Source organism: Nilaparvata lugens, chromosome 10, assembly GCF_014356525.2.
Source record: "Nilaparvata lugens isolate BPH chromosome 10, ASM1435652v1, whole genome shotgun sequence".
Taxonomy (NCBI): Eukaryota; Metazoa; Arthropoda; class Insecta; order Hemiptera; family Delphacidae; genus Nilaparvata; species Nilaparvata lugens.
Window position 1 is genome coordinate 28780552 of NC_052513.1, and position 14415 is coordinate 28794966.

The 14415-nt window shown below is 31.6% G+C and overlaps 1 protein-coding gene across 4 annotated transcripts in view; it reads left to right on the forward strand.

The window, feature by feature from the left end:
* Positions 1–11929, forward strand: part of LOC111064200 — a 241592-nt gene extending 229663 nt beyond the window's left edge. For all 4 annotated transcript variants that reach the window (XM_039437132.1, XM_039437130.1, XM_039437129.1 and 1 more), the window contains 3 exons: positions 176–489; positions 1203–1371; positions 1878–11929. In XM_039437132.1, coding sequence (XP_039293066.1) covers positions 176–489; positions 1203–1371; positions 1878–2282 — 888 coding nt within the window. In that variant the 3' untranslated portion in view covers positions 2283–11929. The remainder of the gene's footprint in view (positions 1–175; positions 490–1202; positions 1372–1877) is intronic.
* Positions 11930–14415: the final 2486 nt, after the last annotated feature.

Consider the following 14415-nt stretch of genomic DNA (forward strand, 5'->3'; position numbering starts at 1 on the left):
CTTCCTTTCTTCTTCTAATGCATAATAATTGAATCAGTTTTTTTCTTACATAATCATCAAATATCAATCTGTAGTATACTCATGACATTCTATTGATTAGTCCAGAGAAGCCTCTTCTAAGTAGTCCAGCGAAGTCTCTTCTTAGTCTAGAGGAATCTGTTCTTTGTCTGAGCAGGTACCAACCAACGGAGACAGCACAGTCGGCGAGGTGGGAGGTGCCTCGGGTCGAGCGTTCGGCAAGGACGAGCTGATCAAGTCGCTCCGTGTGGCGGTGGCTCGCACTACTGCCGCCTCTCCCGGTGGATGTGGAAGCGTGGATGATGGAGGCGGTGGAGGCGGCAGTGGAGATGAGGGAGGCAGCTGCAGCAGTGGATGTAGCAGCGGTCAGCAGCGCAAAACGCTCAGCGTCATTAAGCCGGTACTCAGATCCAGTATCAGCAACACCTCGCTGTTCGTGCAGCGTGTTATTGGGGCTACTGGCACTATCAGGTGATAAAAATTATTTATGATTTTAAAAAAATTGTAGTATTGTACTCCGAAAGTGATTGTTCTTATTGTAATAAATAAGTAAAATCAAATAGAATATTATCATTAACTGCACAGCTTGAAATAAAAAGATTAATACTCTGCAATGTTTGTTTCCATTTCTAACTGCTTGTTAATAATCACTTTTGAACAATTAAATTACGACATAGCAGTCAGATATTTATAAGTAAAAGCTATTTTAGCTTTTTTTTCACACTTGTGGAGCGCTTTCGGACACTAGGCCCTTCCTCAACACTGGTTGACACTTCCGTTGTGGAATTCATAGATAGTAAGCAGCATGGGTTGTAGGAGTGGCGGGATTATTTGAATGGTTGGCGGCAGGGGGGGCGGGAATGTTTGAATTTGTAACTTATTGGAGTAGGAGGTTGAAGAGGCAAAAAGATTAAACTAGAAAAATTATGGTGCCATTGCCAGTTACTAGAATTCCAAAAGCTGTCATGAAATATAGGCCTAATACTGGAAAAAAGAATAAATTAAATAGAAATGATAATAGAATTGCTCCATACAAGCTCTAGGATTAAGGTTAAGCATAAGGTTGAAGCTCTAGGATTGTGATAAAAAAAATTCAAATCTATACACTTGGCAAGTAATTATTATTATTCTTTTTTGAAGGAAAATTGAATATAATCAGATATTTTTCTTTTTTGGATTGTCAGGTTCAGTCTTGGTGACCCGGGCAGCTCAGAAAGACCAGTAAGACGATCGCCGAAAATCCTAATCACGAGGGCTTTCTCAGAAGAAAGTGACCAGAAAACTCCTCCATCGCCAGACATGCCAGTTAGCAGGAACGACCTCAGGAAACACTCAAGCTCTGCATCCACTCTGGTCAGTATTCTTTGATGTTCAGCTCCTATCCAAGCTCACTCAACTTTAATAGTAATGTTCTCGCAGCATAGATTCGTATCCTTCAAAGTATCTCGACTGCAGGAACATAGTTTCTATGAATTTATTTCAGCAGGTTTAATGACAAATTTTACTCATATAGTCCAATCATTCAAATGTTATCCATTTACGGAACTTTCAATTTAAAATGTGGCAGACTATCGAGAAATATAAGAAAATACTAATTATTTTAAAATAAAATTAATGATTGCTTTGACTTGACTTTGACTGGAAATATGAGGAATACTAGTTTATTTTGAAGACAATTTTCTATTGCTTTGACTTGGCGGAGGACTGAGATCTTTTACTGAATTTACTGATGTTATCCGGATACCTTTTTCAAGTCACATCCGTAATTGACTGATTGTTTATCTGAATCGAATCAATAAAAATAGTTATTTACCCACTGTGACACTGAAAGATAACTAATTGTTGTATTTTGTGAACAGGTGATCGGTAACCGATGGCGCAATTCGCAGACGGACGGCTTCGCAGACGCGGATGACGCGTTTGTCGACGCAGAAGGTGACGCGAAGAGCATCGCGTCGACTCTAGACGACAGTGACGAGTCAGCGCAGTCACCCGTCTTGACTACGGCCAATGGACTCGCTGCAGCCGACTCGAGTCAGGGCGAGTCAGGTTCGAGTCAAGACGCGAGTCACGAGGAGAACGTGAAGCTGTGGCTGAGTCGTGACGGCGAGGATCGCAGCACCGAGACCACGCCCAAGAAAGAAACCATGTCGTGGCCGTTCCCGAAACGGAAAGCGCGGCTTGACTCGGAAGGACTCAGAGTCAGCGACGGATCTCGACTCGGCGCGTCGAGTAGCTTGACTGGGCTGAGTGACGCTTGTTGAATCGTTTAGTGCGGTAATTGTGTGCAACAGTGATAATATGGTGTAAAGATAATCTATAAGGTAAGGTTCAATCTTCGTCATTTAAATGTTACTTCTAATGCATGATATTTTATAATTGCAGTAAATGAATTGATTATTTAAAATTCCCAAATTATGTTTCTAGAATTGATTACCGGTATTCTCTATTTGAGAATAATTTTGTTCAACAATGATAACCATCATTGAATATAAGAGGTTTTTAGGTGACGGTTCCAGAATTTCAATCACAGTGAAAAACTTCACTTTTTTACTCTTCTTGACACGTGGTTATTTAGAGTTATATTATTTCGATTAATTCAATTTATGAGAGTGTCAGTGCTGACGGGTCTAGAATTTCAATATAAGAGAAATGAAATAATTTCATTCCACAATAGTATGAACGATTTTGGTTGACAACCCTGTTTCACAATCATCTACTCAACCTCTCTCACTCAAATTATCCACATTGATTTTAAAAAATCATTTTGTGCTTGATTTTGTCTGTCTTTTATTTCAATATCTGCTAAGGAGCCCATATTCTGTTCGGACGAGTAAGCTGTAAATAAAATAGAATTGAAGATTATGTTCCATAAATGAATATAATGTGATACTCATGTTTGTGTTATATATTTTCAAAAAAAATCATCCTATGTTTTAGGATTGCCTTTGATAATCTCTGGCTATGTTTAATTCCAATTTATAAATGTTTAAGTTGATCACTTGAAAAAGTATTACAGAAGACAATAGAAAAATCATATTGCGATAGGCCTATAATTAATTTATTGCCTTTTGTTTTTAAACTCGAATTTCTATCTAGCTGTTAACCCTGTTGTCAATGTCTGCAGTAGCAGAAGTCTTCGGGGTGATTTACAGCATTTATTTAGGATTTTCGTTTAATAATAATTATATATTAATTAGCATTTGAATAAATGCATTCTCTATTAAATTTAATTCCATTTTTAAACTCCATTGAATCTCTATTACTTTTTCAGAATTATAATGAAGACTTTCATGAAAATCCTCCATAACTAATTTTATCTGGACTCAATCAGTCAATCATTCAGAATTATACAACTTACAGGAAAGTACCACTACAGGCTAACTTATGCTTAAAACGGTTCCAATTCTAATTTATACAACAGTCCAAATGTAGCTAGAGGTTATGTGTCACTTCAAAATTCTTGAACTTCAGTTGATTAATGTTATTTCTTATTCAACTTTCAACTCAATTTGCAACTTATTATCACTGTTGACACTAACTTGTTGGATTGTAATTAATGTGACTAATTAACGTATTCTATTAAGTGTTAAGTGTGGACATTTTTGTACATATTTATGGCATTTGTATGCTGTAGGATGCCCCTAATCATTTCCATACAGGGAAAATAGTACCTATATTAATGTAGTCTACACGGTACCGTATGCTATTTAGTTTTCAACAAGAGGTTGTAAACTCGTAATTTGGAGGAAAAGCTTATTACATCATGTCACAAACATACATTTCCCGGAAGCCATTCGGAAAATGTTAGTTATTACAGAGAGGACTGTAATATTAGAGTCGGGAGATGGACATGCATACTGTGGCCTGACTATGACTATACTCCTCCCTACTCTAGTTACTTAACAATATTTTTTCGTTTTCAAATATTTCAAGGAAGGTTTCCATTCTGAGTCGGTGTCAAGTCCGTATTTCAATCATATGATAACATCATTTTAAAATATGACTATCAATATTATTCATGATTTGTACAGCGAAAATGAATGGCATGATAGGACGATGATCCCATGATGACAGTATCAGTATAAGCTTACGCTATTACTTCTTTATTGTATTATATTATGCTATTGAAATAACGAGGCCCAATTCATTATGTCAATTTTTTGACAAAATTATAATTACATTTTTTCCTAATCAAGCTTGAATAATCAATCTGAAATAATTTGTAAAATTAGTTGAGATTCACTCCACACACAGTATCCAGCTCAATGGAACCAACATAAAAAGTTTTAATTCTCCTGCTCCAATTATTATCAGCTCCTCACTACATTCACACATTAACTATCATCCCCTCATCATTATCTGTATCTTATCCTTATCCTCCAGCTGTATCTTATCCTTTAGAATTGGTTATCATATACACGTAATATAGTATCAATCAATTCATCTACCAGATATCACAGCCAAAAAACGTCTATATTATATTTTGCTGTAACTTATCCTTTAGAATTGATTATCGAATAGTATAGTATCAATCAATTCATCTACCAGATATCACAGCCGAAAAATATCTGTATTATATAATTATTTATATATAAATTATTTGATCAATTTTTCCATAATCATCTTCTGATGAAACATTGATTAATTTTGCTCTCAGTTTCTTCGTCCATTTCGAAAGTTGCGAAACATGTTCCTTAAACAATAACAAAGAAGAACGCACACATTCATCTTCATTCCATATTAAATATTCTGAGATCAGAAACCCAAATTTTAATCTATATTTCAAAGTTTTCCTCGTCGTTGAAATTTAATTTTGATGCAATTTTACATGCTCAACTTGTTATAAATCCATTCACTTCTACATCCACGTTGTATATTACTGTTATAGCGTACTTCTCCCAATATTTAATGATTAACGTTCAATTTCTCCTGAAAAATATTACAGTAAAAACCGTAAAAAATGTTGGGTCCACAATATAATACATTTTTAAACGCTTGAAGACACAACGTTCTCACGGTAGGAGTAGCCTACAGCATATGCGTACTTCTACACTATTTATTTCTATATGTATAAAGTTAGAGTTCATTTCTGAAATTTTTGTTTTGTTCCTTCACTCTCTAATCTTTCTTAATTCAGTTCAAATTGATTATTACCATTATTTAGTAACTCATGACAACAGGTTTCAGTATTAAAATTCTAGTCAAAGAAGAGATGTTAGAGCCGAAAGAAAAGTAGTCCAATGAGCATGTCAAAACTGAAACATTATTTGACCATTTTTGATGGAAGGTGAAAAGTTACTATATAATTTGTCTACGAGAATAAATCTTTTTTCTCTATGTTGGTCCCCAAAAGCATTGGCCTATTTGCATGAGCATTACAATAATAAAATATTCGATTGTTGTTTGTTGAGAATGTTTATCAATATTAATGATGATATTGTAAGAAAGTTCCATCAAAGTGATCCTCAGAATATGCTTCTTCAATCATTCTCTAACCATGGTGAAGATTACACTATGGTACTTCTCGCGCTATTTCGTGTATAAAAAATGAAATAAAATGATAGATTTCAAAAGTAAGCTTTCTATGTGATTAAAAAATATATATATTCGTGTTAGACAACGTATTGTTACCTGTTTTATTTATAGTTGAAATCTAGTCTTGATGTATTATATTTTAAAAACTAGGAACAATATTAAAGACTTTTATAATCGTCTAGATGCCAATGAATCTTGAGAAAATGTGTAATGTATTTAGTTTGTTTGCAGGAAATACTTTGGAATCGATGTTGATGTAGAATAATATTAGTATTAGTGGATTGAATTTTTCTCTCCATTCTCATGTTTAGATGTTTGAAATTTTACAAGAAAACATTCCAATCGATGTGTGTGTGTGTGTGTGTGTGTGTGTGTGGTGTGTGTGTGTGTGTGTGTGTGTGTGTGTGTGTGTGTGTGTACATTATACCATAATGATGTTTCTTTTAAAAAAGAAACAATACAAAAACATGAAGTACCCTCTTTATTTAAAACATTTTGAAACTTTAAAACATTTCAACAACTAGTTTCGGCATTTTCAAGTTTAAATTTTGTAGTTTTATGGATATAAAATTTTCCTCTGACATTCAATTTATTACTTTTGCTACCAAAGCTCAATATTTTCATATTATAATTCATATCTATATAATGATTGGTTTCAATTGAATGTTCAGCAAACGCCGATTTTTGAGTACCTAGGTAGTATTTTTTATTTCAAAGCCTGAATATATTTGTTGAACCTTTTTTGAAAACATCCAAGTGTTTGACTAATGTAAAGTTTTTCACAATAATTACTACCTACATTCCAGTTCATAGAAGCCTGATTTTTTTAAATATTCTTGTTGTATTTTCTATTAGAATTCTTCCTTGTTAGTTCAAAACCATTATCTGTGTCTTGTATCCTGAATAAAATTTATTTTTTGTGAGAGTCTTCCTAATTGCCTAAAGGCAATTCTAATAAAAAATACAACAAGAACATTTAAGAAAAATCAGGTTTCTATGAACTGGAATGTAGTAATTATTGTGAAAAATTTTACATTAGTCAAACACTTGGATGTTTTCAAAAAAGGTTCAATGAACATATTCAGGCTTTAAAATAAAAATATACTACTCAAAAATCGGCGTTAGCTGAACATTTAATTGAAACTAATCATTATTATATCAATATAAATTATAATATGAAAATATTGAGCCTTGGTAGTGATAATTAATGCAATAAATGCTAAAAGTAATAAACAGTATAAATTGAATGTCAAAGAAAAATTTTATATCCATAAAACTGCTAAATTAATAGGCATTATTTAATAAATATAATTCAATCTGTTTTAAATAATCCTATTTTTTTTTGATAAAATTAAAAGTGAAAATATTATTAAAATTTGATCATTTCAACCAAAAAATAATGAATAATAAATAAATAAATCATTGAAAATGAGCATATGAAATACAGGCTAATGTCTAGTACGGTATAATATTTTTAATTTTTGCATTTTAACTGAAAAATGGCCAAAGTAGGCCGAAACTAGTTGTTGAAACCAATATTTTAAAGTTTTAAATAAATAGGGTACTTCATGTTTCTATTAATTTTAATACAGTAGCCCATACAAGTGAAGTGATTTGCTGTTTGTATGTATTATATCGTGCTATTGAGTGTATGCCAGGATATCCTGTATATTTTTATTGGAGTTTGAAGACTTTTGTAAAACAGTATTTTATAGGAAATACTTACCACTTATGGTGCCATGTTATTCCAACTTTGAAATTTTTATAGGCTATATATCTATAGCATTCTGTTTGATTCTTGCATGATGAGATTAATTTGCTTTTAATACCTATATCATGATTTAAGATATTTTTGATAATCCATGTGCATTAATTTGAATCAAGATATAATAATATGATTTCTTATTGAATTAAATTATCTGTAGAATATATTTTTGAAAATTTTCCATCAATCACTGCTATTGAATACGAGGTAATATATTTAGGACTTAATATTGAGCAAAGAAAGTTTGTTTTAATTGGAAAAATGAATGAAATATCATTTTTACCAAACTAAACTTCTCTCATGAGACAGATTTATCTTTAGGAAGAATTGTTGTTTCCAAGACGTGAATTTATCATCCAATCAATTATTTAACTTATTCAGAATTATAATTGTAAATAAAAAGTTATCTGGGATATTATTTATTATTACGGTATTATTATTTCAAATATAATTTTCTACTTGATAAAAATATATACAGAGTCCATTTTTTAATGATGACTGAGAAGAAAAGTTCTCAGATGAATTTCCGCCAATTGAATTGTAATAATCTTTCCCCTAGATTATTTATTTTCCAGTCATGATTTTTTGCTGAACTTCATTGTGTTTTTTTAATACGGTGAATCAATAATAATTATCAAATATCAGTACTTTCCTGCATTTAATGAGAACATGAACTGCCAAAATACCGGACTCGACAAGCTTTTATATCTATAGTTTCATATCCAGGTGTGAATGGGAATTATTCCACTTCTATCGACTCTATCATTGTGAGAATGTGAATATATATGTTACCTACTAGTTCTAGAACTTAATCAGTGCCACTTATAATATGATCAATTCAGTATTATCATAGAATGTTACTTAGTATTATAATCATGTATCCCTTCTACCTTTTTTATTACTCATATAAAATGAAGAGGTTGTTATCATGAGAAGTTTCTTACCATTTATGAAAACTTCTGTAAAAATCAAAAGTCCATTCATACATTCATAAATTTAAGAAGATTGTGTAAATTGTATTTTTAAAATAGTTTACCTCCACAGAGCTTTATGAGGGCAATCATTTTATAAAATCGAGGACCATACCAAGCTATGGTAGAAATTATTTTTTACATTGTTGAAGTACAGTAGTCAATTCTGTATAGCATACGTTTTGATACACAAAATATGGACTTTTATAAAGGTAATCAGATTAATGTTATGTAGGCTCATCAAAAAGTATTTTTCAATTTCCGATATTTTTCTAAAATGTTATTATTTTTGCAATATCATCCAGTATTTATGGAGAGGGCACGAATCCATATTATTTCTTATTAGTACCTCAAAGTAAAATGCATGCACTTTTATTGAAGAGCTTCTCTCAACATTAGACTTTTTGAATCATCATAAGAGATGACGTAGATGAGTCTAATCTCTTGTCATTAATTATTAAATTATATCAATTTCAAACACTTTATTCATTGATAACTTAAGATCTATCAAATTTGTATCAACAATGATGATTAATTAGTTACAAGAAAGTTATAAATTGCTTACATTCATATTCATTACTATCTTTCATGTATTTACGTAAACTTTTATAACTCGAAAAAATATTTTTATTGCTGTACTGGAGCTGCAATCTATTGAAACTTTTACAAAATGAAATTATAACCGCGTATCCAAAATCAAATATTCTCTCGAACAATTTATTGTATTGTACTCGAGACAAAAAGAGAAAGAAAAACTATTCCTTTTTATAATCATCATAATGTTGATAAAGATCTCTCATATAAGTTTAATAAAATTATCAATCGATATTATTATAAATTAAAGATGTGTCTACACCACATTCACATTATTTTCATGATATCTACTAAAGAACAAATTATTAATTTAGTGTAATTTTAATATAATTTCATGTATTTATAGACTTAGGTAGTAAAATCATGTGTTTTTCGAACAATCATGCCAGTAAGTTTGAATGTTATCTACAGAATTCAATTTTCAGAATGATTGTTCATTCTATGTAAACTAAGATATAGGCTACACGATCTATTGCAATTCAAATGTTCGCCCTCAGCTATATTACAGCATAAAGGAAGTAAATTACTCATTCAATAAGTATTACTTATTTAATCTGTGATTACAGTGAGATTCACTTTAGGCCTAACGGTTGGTAGTTCATAACGTGAACTTCATTAATAGGGCCTGGGTATAATCAACAGTATCTGTAGTTCATATCCAAACTTTATTAAGTAGATGGGTATGTTAAATCCTTGAACATTCAAGTAACCTGAAGGGAGATGTAGATGAATTGAACTCAAGAATAAACAACAATATTATTGGAAGTCAAGAAGTCAAAATAATAAACACAAAAAAGTTTTCGCATTCTAGGAGGACAAAATCAATACATGCAAATTACTCATCTTCCATTCTAGTCTCACAATGGATCTCGAATTCCTCTCAAGTTTTCTGAGTGCTTCAAAACTGAAATCATCAACAAAGTCAATTCTGTTCTACCTTATTTCTCGGCGAATAATCTCCAAAGTATTGGCTCTCATGATGAAACTTATGCATTAAGCGCAGAGCTCCACCGGAATTTGTATTCTAAGCATTCAGAAAAGTCCACCATCCAATAATTTCTCCCTTTCTTCTGGTTGGATTAGAGGCGAAGAAAGAGTCATCTGGAATATTGTAGGAATAGAATCTGCATAGTGAACAATCGATTCTAGTATAGGACTGAGTTTTGGAAATTTTAGGGTAAGAAAAGTCTAACTAGAAAATGTTGACTATGTAGTGTATCTTTGACGACTTGTATCAATACAAATAAGAAAAAATCACAAGACGTGTACCAACTACGTACGAGAAATAAGAAATTTGATTTATATGAAGATTGAATTTCAATAGATGTCGGATTCAAGTTTATTGATTGACATTTTTATAACAGAAACTAAACTTTTGTTCCTTACAACCTCTTCTCTCACTCTCAGCCTGTAACTTGAAATGTAGAGCTCATCGACTCTCAGACATCCTCATGAGTCAACCAACTCCTGGAAGCGAGGCTTTCAAATTTTCGTCCACATTATTCCTTTAATCAACATGAAAAATGAGCGAAATTCCCTCATCATAGCTCGAGAGAAGAGGAAGTGAGTTGGGAATTCGCATGCCTACTGAAATAGGCTCTCGTCACTCATTTTCTGCTGTGAAATGACAGAAGCAGCTTCAGAATAATTTTGGAGAGAGTCTCTAGAATTTATCCCATTCTGAACCTCAATATAATTGAAATATTCATCATGGATTCAGTTTTTCCATGCGTTTGCTATGCATGACTGGTCGACCAGAATCCTTTAAATATCATGAAGAATAATGAACGTGTTAATCAAGTAGAAATGGGAAATAATTTGAATTAATCATATTATTCAAGTTTTTCCAGTAAGGACGAAGGAATTTTTTCAAGAATGGAAATTAAATTAAGATTTAGACCCTTGATAATGGCATAACTCGCCGAAACTGGTCGTATCTTCGAAAAATAACAAACGGTACTACTGTAGTAGTTCTATTAAAATAACTATCAATTTGTCTCATAGAAATAAATAAAAAATGAAATAAAATAATTTATTCCAAATACTAATTTATATTTTCAAATAGCCTATTGTAGGCCCACTATAATATATTTTATCGCCCTAATTTAATGCCCTAATGAATCATGAAAATTGATCAACAGCAAAATTGAAAACAAAAACTTGTGTGGTAATGATTTCCAAGTCTTGAAAAATTTAAGATAGACTATACTATTGGAATAGATTTATATGTGAGTCCAGTATTATCAAACTGATTTTCTCCTCAAAGATGATTTTATCGGCAATATTGTAATAATTATATGATGATATGAATCGAAATCAAATATATCACAAATCAAAATTAGACTTCCACCTATTATTCTATTGATTCAAACAATAAGTACCTATATATATCATAAAAATGAAAGCGAGAGAAAAATAAGGTAACCTAGTGCTATCCCTCTCCCAAATTTAGATAAGGTTACACATAAATAAGAGGCTACATTTTGGATATACCTTCTAGAATATTATATTCAATATCAAGAGGCCAATCAAAATTTTCCCTATTTCGAACAATAATATTAGGCTATAATAATATTAAAATCATTTATGTTTGTCCTAATTACAATCTTTTTGATTTTTTTTGTTTGGTTAACGAATTCATATGTCGACACAAAAACAAATATTCTATATTTTTTTCATGAATTAAACTATTTAAAATCGATGGATAAAAAGATATATTAGTGTTTTATCTATTATCAGTGATTGTATGTATATAATAAAGATGGTATCGATCTCATATTTATGTAGCCTCTTACAGGCTGCACATCATAAGTGTACAGTTATATCAATAAGATATTTTATTTGAATTGATGTGTTGGAATGTAATATTGTACATAAAACGTATTCATGTATGTGTGGCAGATAATTTTATGTGTGCTGTTACATGGTTTATTTGTGAGGTGTCACAAATAGGCATTGTTGATAAAAATATAGAACTACGTTGAAGAGAAAATATTATATGAATATGAAGATGTATTTATAGTAAATGTTATATTTGAAATAATATATTTTGATGTCATTTGCTCATGCCTGTCTTGTTCGTATCCTATCATCTATCAATGCATTCAACCTTTTCGAATAATTTATTTTCTACGTGGAACCATAGAATGGTCCGTACCAGAATTAATTGTTTTATAATCATCAAGGAACAGAATGAAAATTACTCAAAATTTTAATTGTAAAATAAAATAGTTTATAATCAACTTGAATAAAAAAAATTAAGAAAACAATATTAAAAGTTCAAAGTTGAATCTCAATCATACTTATTTCAGTTTTATTTCTCAGAATATTTCAGGGTGTACACAAAAAGTGTTTGTTAGACGTATTTAAAGTGAAAAGTAGATGCGACTTATTATACATAGTAAATCAAAGTATTCAAAAGTAATGTAAACTGTACTAATTTGGAATTATATAATTATTTCAATAGAACTCAATACTGCATCTAATTTTTACAATTACAATAATGAGGCTATCGCGGTGTTTCTCAAAAATTTTCTAAGCCTCTTACTTCAGCCTAGTTTGACACTATTGTAGTTCTGTAATGAAATTACAATTGATACACCCAGTGGAGAAGATTTAACCTCTCCGAAAGACTACTAATTTAAATCAACTTGATTCACACTTATTAAACGTCCAATTACCGTTTTCAAAATACAGTTGATAATTGCAGCTCGTTAAATTCATAAATTGTTCATTATTCCACTCCAAATCTGACTAACTCTGAACATTGCTCAACAGCTTCGTATGTTTCAAATTTTGTTAAATGGAATTGCTATTCAATTGAAGAGATCACTCACTGTATTTTGTAAGTGGGTGTAGCACTTATTGTTGAGGCGGCAGTAATAAAAGGAATCATTGACTGGGTAAATATCCCTCTTAAAAGCTTAGAGATGTTCACTCCATTAAAATTAAGAGATATTCACTTCATTAAAGCTTCCTCAGCTACTTATCCACCAATTTCAAACAAACAGCAGAAGTAGTCTTCAATCTGTCGAATTCAGCTTTTATAAGCTCAGCTCTGGTAGGGTACGGTACCATACCTATATTGCTGTTTCAAAACGTTTTAGAGCTCAATGATACTTGAATAATTCTGTGTGATTGTATAATGAATAGAATGAACCAAATTGGTGTTTTGTATTAGGTTCAACTTATATAAGAGGTTCAATTTTCAGTCCATGATCAATTGAATGTTTACATTCTCTGCTTCTGCTTTTTGAGATATAATTAATTCTATTATTCCATCTTATCTACTGTTTTCATTCATATGAAATGTTTAACAACATCAAGTCTCAGCTATAGTTCAATAATACCATTAGTCAAATTATCATTACAATGGAAATGACTTCAACCTACTTCAGCTTATTGTTTTTTAAACTCAGTAATTTTTCAGGAAATTTCGTCATGCTAGTGAGGAGATTGATTATTTGTACCACTTAATGAAAATTGAACCATTATTTTAAATGAAAACTGGTTTCGATCTGAATCAGTTTATTATTATCAAAGCTCTTCAAATTAGGTTGATGCAGGTACAAAATATAAAATTTCATGAAAACAAATAAACATTAATAACGTATAGCTGGTTAGATTAGACCTATATACCCTATACTTATAATTAAGTAAACCTGAGAAATGGTGACAATGTAGAGTAAACCTTAATATTTATAGTTGACATGTTAGCAAAATACTGAGACAAGGCTCTATCTACGTTGCTCTATTCAATGCTGTAGTCACCATCAAGAGTTATCCAAATGCGGATGAAGCTAGACAATATAGCCTGCACTACACGCGTCAGTAGAGACTGGCTTTGAATTGCAACCGCTTAAATGTCTGGAATATCTCTGGGCTTGCATTGCTAGTAAGATTCACTTAAAACTGTCAGCATTAGTTGAATGGGAGGCGTTTATAAGGAATGCTGACAGTTGCGGAATGCGTAGCTGCGGTCTGTGTACAAAGCGCTACTATATTGACTCACTTCTGTCAGCATCGAGACTGGATGAGAAGCATTGATGGTATTTACAATGAATGCTGACATTTTGAAGTGAATCTCACGCATTCATGTTCAATTTGAACTGACACTCAATAGATTTGCTACATTTGGTCGGTAAACAGTCAACATTCCACTGTATATAGTTGCCTTTAGTGGGGAACACTTTACACTGTCAGCGTTCCTCATGAATGCTTCTCATTCAGTTAATGTTGACAGTTTAATCTGAATCTCACTGTGGACTTTGATTGTTGTTGAGGGATATAACTATGTAAACTATACCTCCCACAATCAAAGATTCCAAGACGAGTTAGTTTGGTAGCTTTCTCTGTCAAAATTTGAAAGCTATCTCGGAAGTACCTACTTTTCCAAGTGAAGTCATGTTATCATTTCACAAATAACAAAAAATTAGCCTACTCTGGCTCTTATCAATATTATATTTTTGTATGGATTGATTGATTAAATTTTTCAATAAAACTTGATACTTACTAATGCATTATATACCG